This window comes from Danio rerio, chromosome 24 (genome assembly GCF_049306965.1).
Source record: "Danio rerio strain Tuebingen ecotype United States chromosome 24, GRCz12tu, whole genome shotgun sequence".
In the NCBI taxonomy this organism is placed as follows: Eukaryota; Metazoa; Chordata; class Actinopteri; order Cypriniformes; family Danionidae; genus Danio; species Danio rerio.
This window is the reverse complement of record NC_133199.1, coordinates 36,051,444-36,065,734: the sequence shown is the minus strand read 5'-3', so window position 1 is coordinate 36,065,734 and position 14,291 is coordinate 36,051,444. Positions and strand designations below refer to the sequence as shown.

General features: G+C 34.1%; 1 protein-coding gene across 4 annotated transcripts; it reads left to right on the top strand.

The window, feature by feature from the left end:
* The first annotated feature begins 5,796 nt into the window (after positions 1-5,796).
* Positions 5,797-14,073, top strand: dtx3la (deltex E3 ubiquitin ligase 3L a). 4 transcript variants are annotated; one of them, NM_001386634.1, is made up of 5 exons: positions 5,797-5,891; positions 5,983-6,070; positions 9,466-9,638; positions 12,314-12,525; positions 13,521-14,073. In NM_001386634.1, exons 2-5 carry the CDS (start codon positions 5,989-5,991, stop codon positions 13,588-13,590), a joined length of 537 nt encoding a protein of 178 aa, NP_001373563.1. In that variant the 5' UTR covers positions 5,797-5,891; positions 5,983-5,988; the 3' UTR covers positions 13,591-14,073. The 4 variants fall into 4 exon arrangements, with proteins under 4 accessions (NP_001373563.1, NP_001373562.1, XP_021326047.1 ...); NM_001386633.1 differs by having other exon boundaries at positions 5,971-6,070; XM_021470372.3 differs by having other exon boundaries at positions 5,818-5,891; positions 9,472-9,638; positions 13,521-14,072.
* The last annotated feature ends 218 nt before the right edge of the window (positions 14,074-14,291 follow it).

The following is a 14,291-nucleotide window of genomic DNA, read 5'->3' as shown; positions in this document are numbered from 1 at the left end:
TCTGATTGGTGAATCATAAATTGAATAATGCAGTCGCAAAGCAATCATAAGCACGTCATCCTCTCGAAATTAGTATATAAGTAAACTTCACTAAAGCCCGATTGACTTTTCACAAAAGGGTAAATCAACATAAAAAAAATATTATTTAGCCTTTTTTTTCTATTCATTTTTTGATCTTTCATGTTCAAAAGAAGAAACTCAAAAAAGGTTGAAACATGGAGGGTGAGTAAATGATGATAGAATTTACCTTCTTTTATTTTTTTTGGGTGTACTATCCCTTTAATGTTCTACTGAAAATGAAAATCACCTACATCCAATGACCCGAGGCTGAGCAAATCAACAGTTAACGGTAATTTCTGGGTGAACTATCTCTTTAACATCTTTGAGGTGGAAATGAAGACAGTCTTGTGTGTTTCTGCTGGATATGTGACTATTAATAGAGCAGCAGACTTCAGACAGGACAGACAGATTAGGGGCTCAGAGCCGTTGGGTATGATGGGTAATGAAACTAGTACAACAGCGAGCTTTCATTGTTTGTTGGCCTCCATTGAGAAGCTCGTGTATTTTTAATGCATCATATGCTGAAGGGATCGATGGGAGTAATTAATACAAATAAACACCCATTATAAACGACTAATGTTTTTTTGTTGTTGTTGCATCACAATGTACCAATCTTCCTACTGATGTTTGCTTTCATTTTCAAGTGTGGACTGAATCACAGACGGATGCAAAGCGACAGGAGATTATGGTTGTCTACTTCTTTTTTTCTTCTCCAGCCTCTGGGCCACAGCGATGAATAAAGATGGCTCATATAACTTTTGGTTCACCATGGAAACCCTGCGCTCTGAGGGATTTAAGAGAAAGAAGCTGATGGCGAATCTGTGAGGAATGTTTCTGTACGCTCCTCTGCCTCTCTCTCTTTACACACACAGCAAAAAACACACTCCTGAACGCTCAGAGGAGGCCTGTGTGTGATCGAGAGTCTGCAGAGGCCAAAAAGATGGTGGTTGGGTGGTTTCAGGAGGAAGATGGAAGTGATGCTCTATGGATAATTATGGCTTTCACTGAGGAATCGGGAATGCTGGTATTTCTATTGAATGAGCAACAAGCTACTCTATAACTTTTGCATCTAAATCAGTGATTGAGTCGATTAAAAATCTGCATCCAGGTAAATTATGTAGGAATAGTCCACCCAAAAATAACAAAATTCTGTCATCATTTGCTTAAGCTGGAGGAAAGCCCTTACCCCAGGTGGAGGAGTTCAAGTATCTTGGGGTTTTGTTCACGAGTGAGGGAAGGATAGAGCGTGAGATTGACAGGGGGATTGGTGCAGCAGTAATGAGCCGAAAGGCAAAGCTCTTGATTTATTGGTCAATCCTTCTTCACTCACCTATGGTCATAAGCTTTGGGTCATAACCAAAAGGACAAGATCCCGGATACAAGCGGCCAAAATGAATTTCCTTCGAAGGAAGGGCACACCCTGATAGATAAGGAGCTCTGTCACCCAGGAGGAGCTCGAAGTAGAGCCGCTGCTCCTCCACATCGAGAGAAGTCAGCTGAGGTGGCTCAGACATCTGTTTCAGATGCCTAATGGACACCTACCAAGGGAGGTGTTCCAGGCATCCCCCTCCGGGAGAAGTCCTCGGGGAAGACCCAAGACACACTGGTGGGACTGTCTCTCGGCTGGCCTGGGAACGCCTCGGATTGTCTGGGGTTCTCTCCTAGGACTGCTGCCCCTGGAAAAGCGATTGAAAATGAATGAATGAATTTACTTAAGCTGTTTCTTCTGTTGAACACAAAATAAGATATTTTGAAGTATGTTGGAAACCTGTAACCATTGTTTCCATAGTAGCACAAAAAAATCCTTTGGTAGTTAATGGCTACAGATTTCGAATTACCAAACAAGAAAGAAATGATGAAGTTTAATACTTTCTTTACTGGACAAATAATGTCTTACAGGGTGACTCAGGCTGTTTCTTAATTCCAAGAACGCAGAGAATGAACTTGCGTTCTTGTGGAGAACGGTCTTGCCAGGTGTCCTCGGAAGAACAAACTCAGGAGACCGCGAGGGCAGAGAATGCATCCTTTGAGAAATGGGATGCTGCGTTCTTCCTGATGGTCATGTGACCTTTACGTGTTTTAAATGGAAATTATTTAAACATTACAGCACTCATACAACGATTTATTGTTTCCCCCCTCTTCAAAATATATACTTTGCATATAAACATTATAAATATACTCTTCACAATATAAATAAAACAAATTTTAATATGAATTTCAGCAAACAAACACCCTTAATGTGTTTATTCCTTTATCAAGATATTCATGTTAATGTTTACTTTCACCGTTTCATTTAGGTAAACTCCTGAGGTAAATAAGTGATATCTCTGAACCTTAATAATAAATCTAAATAAAATGCTGCGCTTCCCACCTCCAGTCACAATGACTTCTGGGACTTCCAGAGCGAGTTCGGTGCTCAAGTCTGCATCAGTGCGTCCTCGATATTAAGATCACATCCGGGAAGTTTCACGCGTCCTCCGTACTTGCGGTCTTGAGTATTGGAACTGAACTTAGGCAGCTGATGATGACGTTGCACGAGAACACAAGGACGCAAGACCGCTGAAGAACGCATATTGAGAAACAGCCACAGTGGCTCAGTGGTTAGTCACCTCAGAGTAAGAAGGTCACTGGTTCAAGTCCTGGCTTGGTCAGTTGGCATTTCTGTGTGGAGTTTGCATGTTTTCCCCAAGTTGGTGTGGGGAAACAGTCCAAACACATGCGCTATATGCTGAATAAGTTGGAGGTTCATTCTGCTGTGGCGACCCCTGATGAATAAAGGGACTAAGCTGAAGGAAAATTATAAATGAATAATGTCTTTCATTCATTCAGTTTCTTTTCGGCTTAGTCCCTTTATTAATCTGAGGTCACCACGGTGGAATAAACCGCCAACTTATCCAGCATGTGTTTTACGCAGCGGGTGCTCTTCCAGCTGAAACCCATCACTGGGAAACATCCATACACTCTCATTCACACACATAAACTACAGACAATCTAGCTGAACCAATCCACCTATAACACACGTCTTTGGACTTGTGGGAGAAACTGGAGCACCCGGATGAAACCTCAGACACACCCGCCATCAAGCGTTGACGCTGAAGCCCAGTGTGAGTCGGGCGTAAGACTGCTGCTGATCCTGCTTTCACGTGAAACGGATGACACAAAAATATGGATAAAAGTTTACCTTTTTTTTAAGTTTATTATTTTTTTCAGCACTAATTTATTTATATATATTTTTTTCAAAGTAGCACAGCAATCAATTGTAAGGTTTAAAATAGGGTGAAAAGTAAGCAAAACTTTATTAGCAAAAATCTTACAAACTAACACTTTTATTAAATAGATAAAATAATTTAAAAAAAGACAATCGATTGTATGAATGTAATTCCAAGTCTTCAAAATTACATTGAAGCTGGTAGGAATTATTATCCTGTATAAGAGGACCTGACATATGAAATATGAGTGTCTCTGGTTACTTTGGAAATGCATGTGATTATCAATATCATTAATCAGAGGTTTCTCTCTGCCCTGTGTGTGCGTGTGTGTGTGAATTATCTGGTTGATTAGCTCCTTGCACTTCTAATCAAGTCATCAAGACTCTATAATGCTCCTAAAAAAACCTCACTGCTGAATTGAGCATTTGTAATCAATATGTATATGAGAATGAAAAGTAAGAGAGTATTGTGCGTGTGTGTGTGTGTGTGCTCGCGCAAGTCCACATTTGTGACAAACAAGACAAAAACTAACAGAAAAACTGTCACAAAGATACTGCTTGTTTTGCTTCTCAAACAAAAAAGCAGAAGTAAAGTCTGGTGCAGTCTGCAGATGAGCGTGTGCTTCTCTCTGCTCACGTCTCTGGATTTATTGTGTGCTGCTGGATCTTTTGGTTTCATCTCCTCATCTCTCTCTCTGAGCCTGGGCTGTGGATCCTAGGCTTCACATGCCGTCTGACTGAGATTTCACTCAACAACACATGTTTCTCTATCCTGCCTTTATTAAATAAGATTTCATAGAGCCAGCCGGTGTCTGATGAGGAACAGATCTCTACAAAGTTCATAACACAAACATTGCGCTTGGGAAGTTACGGTAAAATTTCAAAAATTGGTTGAAATTTTCTACACTGGAAAAATGGTAAGAATAAAGTGTCAGGCGATAAAATTATATAACAATCACTATGTATATGAATTTATAGCGAACAAATAGTTTTTATGGCCTATTTCTATTTAAAATGGCACTTTAAACGTAAAAGTCTCTCATTACATCATATAAAGTTGAAGTCAGAGTTATTAGCCCCCCTGTTTATTGTTCCCCCTATTTCTGTTTAACGGAGAGCAGATTTTTTTAAACACATTTCTAAACATAATAGTTTTAATAAGTCATTTCTAATAACTGATTTATTTTATCTTTGACCATGATGACAATATATAATATTTTACTAGATGTTTTTATAAACACTTCTATACAGATTAAGGAGACGTAACTAGGTTAATTAGGTTATCTAGACAGGTTAGGGTAATTAGGTAAGTTACTGTCTAACGATGGTTTGTTCTGTAAACTATCGAAAAATTTATAGCTTAAAGGGGCTAATAATTTTGACCATAAAATTGTTTTCAAATAAATTTGCTTTTATTGTAGCCGAAATAAAAACAAATAAGACTCTCTCCAGAAGAAAAAAATATTATCAGACATACTGTGAAAATTTCCTTTGGGAAATTTGGAAAATATTAAAAAAATAAATAAATAAAAAGGGGGTTAATAAGTCTGAAATCAACTGTATAATTTTTTTTATTTGATCAATTGTCATATATTTGATTAATTTAGCATCTTAAATGGGAAACAATTGTGCATTTATTAATCCATTACATTAATCATTTAAAGATGGTGTCATCAAATTTGGATTAGAAGTGCATAAAATTGTTTTTTTAGTCTTTGCTTAATTTTTTTTTTTAAATGTTACATAAATATATATTTATTATTTGTTGTTCCTAAAACTTGGATAGGTGACAAAACCTGTCAGGTAGTGTATAGGGGAGTATATTTGCTGATGATAGATACTGAATTTTGTTTTATGTTGTATTTAAACCCCATAATGTTTACAAAAATTAAATATTTTATGTTTGTCTATAATAAAGATTTTTCCTTACTATTGTTTGGTTTTGTTATTATAAAACAGAAGCTTTACATAAAAAGTAAATCTATTTTCTTAATCTTCTTAACAAAATTTTATATACATAAAACCAAAATCCTTTTATATATATATATTGCTTACTGGAATGCAGTATTACTTTAAAACTATTTCTAACTCTTTTACAAAAAAGCTTTAAAAACAACAGAAATTTGTAAATTATATAATATCTCTTTAATGTGTTATATACACCTTCTGTTTGTTTTTGTTTTTCTTTTGTTTATTGTTGTTTTCTTTTTTCAAAATGTTTTCTTTTTATCTTTCCATTCTCTTTAAAATGTACTCAGATTGAATATTTTCGCATAACAAAAAAAAAAAAGAGTTTGTGAGGCTAATTATGCAAATTAGTGCATATTAATTAAACAATACCTATTTTACACATTTAAGCGTAATACAAAAATATTTAACTTGTCATGTAATCAATCAACTGTGAAAAATTTAGGAAAAAAAATCACAATAAAAGCATCTTGAATTCTCATGCAAAAGAAAAACTTCCTTCAAACCCCTCCCGTCCTCAATCATCCGTCTCATCCAGAACAGGTTCTACTACACCTGACTGCACTTCCTGATTTTTCTTCAGTGAGCTAAGAGGAAGATTCAGTGTAGATAGAGAGTAAAACACAGATAAGAAGGACAAACTAAAAGACAGCTGGTGAGTACACTAGACTCCTGTATAAAGAACATATATTTTGTCTGTCTCTTTCAGAGTGTGTTGTTTTAATGATCTGCAGGCCTGTTATTAGCTCACCATGGGAGCTTCACAGAGCAAAGATAAGATGCACTGCACCAGATACCTGAATGGAAAAGGTCCTCCACCGCTGGCTGATACAGGTGAGAGTCTGAGCGCTTTCTGATCTGCAAACTGAAACAAAAACATAGAAGGATTTACTAAAAAAATGCACATATTACATTATACATGTCCATGCTTTGATGTGGTGTGGATAATTAGTGCTTATATGATTTGTCATACTGGTTTAATATACAGTTGAAGGCAAAATGATTAGCCCTCCTGTGAAATGTATAAATGTATGTCAAATATTGCCCAAATTCTGTTTAATGTATTGTTTAAACACTTTTTTAACCATGACATTAAATTAAATCATTTAATCTAACATGATTGCAGCATATAATATTTTACTAGTTATTTTGCAAATTGCTAGCATTTATCTTTACTGGGTTAATTAGGTTAACAGGTAAGTTCAAGGACAAATTAAGGGGGCTACTAATAATACTGACCTTCATATATAATACATTTCTTTTTTAACTTAATTAAAAATGAGCTGTTTTAATAGCTGTTTATTGTAAGTTAATATGACCTAATTTGAAAATATATTGATAAAAGTGTAATTTTTGTGATTTTGATTTGACAATGCTTACCTATATACTTGTATTTTTATTGTTATCATAATTGAAAAATACAGTTTGAGTACTGAAAAAAAGTATCGGAATATAACATTTAGTTTGTAATGCAACAACATTCATCCATATTCATTGACTTAATGGGAAATTATTATGCAAAACAATCACTTTTATAAGGGTTTAAACTTAACAGTCTGTGACTATAACCAGCTTCTAATGATAGAAGTTCATTAATTTTGTTTTTTATAATCACACTTCATAAAAACCTTATGTAGAAAGACTTTGATTGACAATATTTCTTTGTATGTGTCATCAGAGGGGGAAAGCCCTGCCTATTAGTGACAATCTCTTCCTCATTAGCATTGGAGATTAGTCTTGTTTTAGAATCTGTCACTATGCTGACACACAGGCATTTGTAGCTCCAGCCTCTTTTGAAAAGAGCACACTCTTATATGCATTTAAAGCAACAGTCGTCAAAACGGCACAATTATAATCAAAGCCTAAAAAGGGCAGTTTTAAAGATTTATTAAACATTACATGTGTGGTATTATAAGCTGAACCTTCACATAGACACTCTAGGGACATAAGAAATGTATTTTACGTCTTGTAAAAAAGGGCCTGATAGATCCCCTTTAAGAGGAGATGCTGCTTTTTTCTCGAATGTGCCACTTTTTAGATTTTGGGCTTTTCATTTGAATAAAATGAAAACAAAAGTTCTGCTTTTATATCACTTTGGGCCCTATCATACACCCGGCGCAATGTGGCGCAAGGCGCGACGCAATTGTTGTTTGCTAGTTTCAGCTTGGCGCAAGAGTCGTTTTGACGTTTTGCGCCACGCTGTTAAATTAGCAAATGCATTTGTGCTCATATGTGCGCCCATAGGCGTTCTGGTCTTAAAAGGAAGGCGTGTTGAGGCGCATTGCTGGCGCTTTGCTATTTTGAGAAACTATAATAGATTTTTTCATAGACCAGATCAGAGCATGTTAGTTGTGCGCCTCGCTTACACTGCTTAATACACACAAAATGTAGAGCAATACGCAAATATCTTTACATATGTAAAAGAAATAAAATATTGAGGAAAATATTATAAAATATTGCGGCGCAAAGCAGATTTTTCCATCCTTATATTAGCAGAAGTGGATTCTGACCCGCCCTGAATGCGTTTGCGTCCTGCGCTTTGCACTTTGCGCATGATTCGTCAAAATAGAGCCCTTCGTGTCTTTAGATTTCAATTAGGCTTAAAGGTCACAAATCTCCACTTTTGAAGTTTTATTCATATTTACTGTACATAGTGCAAAATGTTCATAAACGGTTATACAACATTTTCTTTTACAAAAATGTGTCTGTTCACTTTATTTTTAGAATAAAACATTTTCTGTATGTTTGATGTATACAAGTTAGGTCATATTAATTCAATAATATCTCATTTGCACATTTAAGCATAACAAAAAACGTGTTAGAAAACTACACTGTAAAACCCCAAAGTTAAGGTAACTCAAATCATTTGAGGAAATTGATTGCAACAAGCCATTTAAGTTCAAAACTTGATCCTAATGAGTGCTGTGAACTAACTCCATTCGAGTAAACGAAGTAATTTGAGCACAGTAAAAGCCAATAAATGAAGAGAACTCAAACCAACTGAGTACGGTAAAACCCAACAAGTTAAAGCAACTCAAACCGTTTGAGGAAACCGATTGCTACAAACCATTTGAGTTAAAAACTAATCTATATGAGTACCGTGAACTTACTCTGTTTAAGTTGAATGGGGGTTTTAATTAACGTATCTTCAACACTGAGTTCAAAACTCTTTTCAAACGAGAAGAATTAACTTTCAGTCAATTTTGAGTTACTGTAACTACACTCATTTCTTTTGATAAAGTTGACTGTTGGGTTTTACAGTGTAGAAAACTAGTAATACAAAAAAATATGTCAAACTCTCAACTGGGAATGTATGGTGGGAAAATTGAGCTTAAATCAATCCAGATAAGAGATTTTTTTTTCATGTGTAAATAAGCCTGAAAAACAGTTTACTCTGGTTTCATTCATGTTTTAAAACAACTGTACTGATTTTTCACTAACATTTTGTATCCATATTAATATTGTGCAAAATGTTTAGATATAATTTTCCTGATTTTCTAAAACCAGGGTTTCTGCAGGTTTCATCAAGTCAAATTTGAGACTTTTAAGATGCTTTTAAGACCATTAAAATGAAAATTAGACTTATACCGGGCTGAGATTTTTCGAATGGCTCTGTATTATAACAAAGATATGTGTACTTGTTTTTTTCCTTGATTAGAGTATTTAATTTGCCGAATTTTTTTTTTTTCAGTAAAAATGTCTAACAGCTGTTGTGAATTGTATCTCTTTGCTCTATAAAAAAACATATGTAAAAATTAAGATATTTTGAGATTTATTGTTGGTCATTGGATGGATGTTGGTCCAATTGAGTAGCTTTACTTGGACAAAGCAAAATTAAGACCTGTTTAAAATGATTTAGCTCCCCCAACACAAAATTTCAGTGAATTTAAGATTTAAGACTTTAAGACCCAGCGGACACCCTGAAAAACTTTGATTCCACAAAAAGTGTTTATTTTCTTTGGCTGTTCTCTGAATTAAATAAATTATGCATGTCTGATATATGGAAATTAGCACATATTAAATAAACAATGCTTATTTTGTACTCAGTCAACTGGAGAAAGTGAAGTTGAAAACATTAATTTTTTTTTGTTTTATTTACCCGAAGTGTCTTGCATTAAGTGTGCATTCAGTTATGCAATAAAAACAGCAACTGTCTGCAAATAAATGTAACATCAGCTTTTTTCCTGGAAGTAACTTAATATTCCTGATTGTTGATATATCTTTGCTAGTTGCAGCAGATATCCAAGGACCAAACAGCCACAAAAAAAAATCGTTGATTAAGCAGGGAAGTCAGCCGGACGGAGGAAAGCTGGAGTGGGAGATTGAGAGGCGCAGTTTACCTGGTTATCCTGATGATGACACCATTAAGATCATCTTTCACTTTGAGGATGGCATTCAGTCGGTGAGATCTTGGTGATGTTAGTGATTCAGTATCAGGGTGAATCGACACACCTGTAAGTGTAAGTAAAGCATCTCAGTCATGCACGGTGGAATCCTGTCTGGCCGGTTCCTCGGAGCAGACGCTGATGGATGGGCATGTGTACAGCTCACTTTAAAGGGTTTATGAAGTGTTCTGTGTGTTTATTTAAATCAAATCAGATTAGAGATATTTGTCCAAGTGTAAATGAAACCAGAGTAAAGCTGTTTTTCAGGTTTTTGGTTTCATTAAAGTTATGCTTTCGTTTTAGATTTAGGTAGCATTTCAGGCATTTTAATTTTAGATTCATTCATTTTCTTTTCGCTTTAGTCCCTTTATTAATCTGGGATCACCACAGCGGAATAAACTGCCAATTTTAAATTTGTATATCTAGAAATTTGACATAGTTGCACACATTTTTAAAAATTTGTTAAAATCAAAATTGACCCCTTTTTAATAATTAATAATTTTGACAGGGTTATTTTTTATTGTAGTGAATTAGCATGTTTTATATTTTACTGCACAAAAAAAAAACATGAACGAAAAAAAAAACTCCACTTCAAAGAGACCACTTCAAAGACTGTAGATTTACATTTTTTTGTTGAATAAATCATATTAAAGCTTGTTTATATTTATTTTTAGACAAAACAATACTTTTTATTTTTTACATGAGTGTCAAGAAATCAATATTTGGTAAAATTGAGAAAAACATTTTCTGACCAGTGGGCTCTATGCACAGCTAGAGTTTAAAAACAACGATAAACTTCGGGTGAAAGCTTAATGTGACTTTTCAATTTCACAAGGTTGTTTTTACAGCATCGATGTTGTAATGTAATTGCACTACACTCAGTTAAATAGACTTAAGCATTCATTTAGGTGTTCAAGCGTAAAATGAGATGAAACACCATAACCTTAGTGTCATCAGTATAGCGACAGACTAACGCAAAAATTCCATTGGAAATACTGGAGTAAAATAAACGGTTCTATATTATGAAGACATGGTGGGGGGGGAAATGGACTTTAATGCAGTGCTTCTTGTCCGGTCTGAGACCCATTTTAAATAATTTATAACAGGCAGTGAAGATTGCTGAGTTTTAAAGAAATCAGTAGCAACGTGGAAATTTTAAATGTGCCAATTTTGTAATTGGAAGAAGTAATTGCCTGGCTGAAAATTAAAAGTTTATGTGCATATAGCCCATTGTCATTTTCTTGAAATGCTCATTATGGCAAATTTTTCAAATTTGGAAGAAATTTGATTATTGGAAATAACAATATTTTTCTACAGTGTACATTAAAAAAAAAAAAAGTTAAATTACGAAAATTTACCAGAAATCTTAATTTATGGAAACGGTAAATTTACGGTAAATTTCTGTAATTTAATAGCTGCTATTTTACAATTTTTTTTCTCCTGCAGCTGAAGTACCATAAATATACCATAAAATAGCAGCCATTAAAAGTTTTTGTTTAATTTAGATTACTGGTAAATTTCTGTAATTTAAGCTGCCAGAAAAAAAATGTCAATTGATGGAATTTTTCACAGTGCATATATATATATATATATATATATATATATATATATATATATATATATATATATATATATATATATATATATATATGTATATGTGTATGTGTGTGTGTGTGTGTGTGTGTGTTTAATGCAAAAACCTCTAAGCGCCGTCTGAATTTTCTGCAAAAATGTTTGCCTTTATATATATATATATATATATATATATATATATATATATATATATATATATATATATATATATATATATATATATATATATATACTCAATGTCACAGCAATTTGTGACTTTTTCATTTAGTGGCTAATTCGTATGAATTCGTACGATCTAATTCGTACAATTTAGTACAATTTGCTCATCCCCCAATGACGGTTGGGTTTAGGGGTGGGGTTAGGTGCCACGCCTCATTTTTAAAATCGTACAGTTTCGTACGACTGAACTCGTACGAATTAGCCATTAAACTGGCAAAACGTAAAATACTTATGTTTTCTTGTAAGATCAGGCTGCTAAAACCTATGCCTAATAAGTCCATTAAATGCAGAATGGAGAGAACCTGAGAATTGTCAAGTGGTCTCTTTATCCTATTATGATCTATGTCCTAGATCGCATACTTGTGCACGATTTTACAAAATTTTCTATTATAAATACCTCCAAAAAAATAAGTGCACTTTAAATACTCAGATGATGCAGGTCATTTATTAATTCATTAATTTCCCTTTGGCTTAGTCCCTGATTATCAGGGGTTGCCACAGCGCAATGAACTGCCAACTACTCTAGCATATTGCATAAAATCATATCCCAAACTGATGGTCATTCCACTGTGATAAATCAGGGACTAAGCTGAAAGATAGAAGTGAGTGAGAGTGAAGTTTGAGTGAAGTGATTACATCATCTTCTGATGGTGAATGCAGTTGTATATTGCACTGTTTGGTAGTTTTGTCATTTATCTCACTAATTTGGCTACTGTTAAACATTATCTGGAAAACATTTTGAATTTTCGCTTAAATAAAAACATTGGCTTTCCATTTGGGAGAACACCAAACTCATACACTGCACGGTTTAGTATACAAATGCATACTAAGTGCATAGTGTGCATAAAGTGTTTCTTAACTCCAGTGTGTATCTCTTCAGGATCGTCATCCTCATCCGGGTCACAGTTTCAGGGGCTCAGACACAGCGGTGTATCTTCCTCAGAACAGCTCAGGGACAAAGACCCTCCGTCTGCTGGAACAGGCCTTCCAACACAAGCTGCTGTTCACAGTGGCAGCAGACGGAAATGGAGAATACATAGTGACGCCCGCAGACATCCCTCTCAAGACCTGCGATAGCGGCGGACCGGCCAGGTGCAGTATCATTAGATTAGATTAGATTAAACTTTATTGTCATTGCATTTTGTTGCCTTGTAGCCTACTTATACATGTGCAAAGAATGCAAAAAAGTCTAAATTATTCGCCCTCCAGTGAATTTCTTTTTTCTTTTTCAAATATTTCCTAAATGATGTTTAGCAGAGCAAGGATTTTTTCACAGTATTTCCTATAATACTTTTTTCTTCTGGAGAAATTATTATTTGTTTTATTTCGGCTAGAATAAAAAATGTTTTTAAATAGCTTTTTAAACCATTTTAAGGACAATATTATTAGCTCCCTTAAGCTATATGTTTTCCGAAAGTCTACAGAACAAATCATCCTTATGCAATGACTTGCCTAATTACTTTTACTTGCCTAATTAACCCAGTTAAGCCTTTAAATGTTACTTTAGTGTCTTGATAAATATCTAGTCAAATATTCTTTGGGGTTCTTCGGATAAGAAAAAAGATAATGGAGTAGTTTTAGACAGGCTACTTATAGTGAGTTTGAATTAATCTGATTGGCTTAAAAATGATTGCGGATGGGTGACCAGCCACGATCAATCATATCACGTGCTCCTCTCAAAATTAGATTGTGAAACTTCACCCATTTAAAAAATGTATAACTATATAAAAACATATTAAGGGCAAATTGTCAATTGCTTGCTGTTGATAGAATTAATTGCGTTTTACTGTGTGTAAAATATTTTTATCGTTAATTGCATGATCTTGGCTTTAAAAACCATAATTTATTCAAATATAATAAAAAGCACATACTCATTTATTTACATCTTAAATATAGTTAAATGCAATGTAAATAATTTCATGTTTTTTCATGACACCCAAAACCTGACCAATAAAATAATGATTATTTTTTTTTAATAATTATTATTTTTATTTTTAAAATTATATTTGGAGAATTTTTTTTTTCTTTGTACATTTTCTATTGAGCTTCATATTAATCAAGTCATTTTCCATTTTGTATTGTTTCAGCTTGGGTTATCCAGATCCTAATTACTTGAAAACAGTGAGGAAAAGTCTGGCAGTGAAGGGCATCGAATGAGGCCCAATGGACGGCTGAAACTAAAACTGCTGATCCTCATCATCACACTGGATATAATGGAGTTTCACATTTACAGGCCAATCTGCAGCATGCGGTTGAGTCTGATCATCTAACAATATGTGAGGATCTTAACATGCAAAAGCAGAAGATGAGTTTTCATGTACGGCACATCTGAGACCTCTAATTTCTATGAAACAGACTAATAACGTGAAGAAAGACAGTATTATATACACCGCTAAAGCCTCTGTATCGCTTTAACTATTTTAGAATTGATGTAAAGTAATAAAAAAATGTGTATTTTAATGTACATTATTAGTGAACGTAATTTTTTTTTACTTTTCATATTTCTCATTTATTTTATTTATACACTTAATGGAAAGAGGCAACATCTACATTCATTTGTTTTATTGAAATCTAAAAAATTGTTTTATCATAGAATCAAACTAAATATGTAATATATACCAATAAAACTGATCAAGTATTCCTTTTGTATTATTATTATTCGGTTTTTTTGGTTGTTGTAGTTTTAACTGTTTAGGTTAACTGCTTCTTATTTTAATGCACAGTTTATAATTTTACAGAGTTTTTATGAATTATTGTTTTGAATTAGCAGTTATTTTATTTAACGCAATATCACACGAGTAGCAGTGCGATATGGCTGTATATCGGCACTGGTGGGAGGTGTGCGTTGGCACAAGGCC

Excerpts from the sequence above, each read along its gene's own strand:
- dtx3la (NM_001386634.1), top strand. The coding sequence starts at position 5,989 with ATGGGAGCTTCACAGAGCAAAGATAAGATGCACTGCACCAGATACCTG. Across the intron at positions 9,639-12,313 it reads TTGAGGATGGCATTCAGTCG|GATCGTCATCCTCATCCGGG; the intron begins GTGAGATCTTGG and ends GTATCTCTTCAG. Across the intron at positions 12,526-13,520 it reads GATAGCGGCGGACCGGCCAG|CTTGGGTTATCCAGATCCTA; the intron begins GTGCAGTATCAT and ends GTATTGTTTCAG.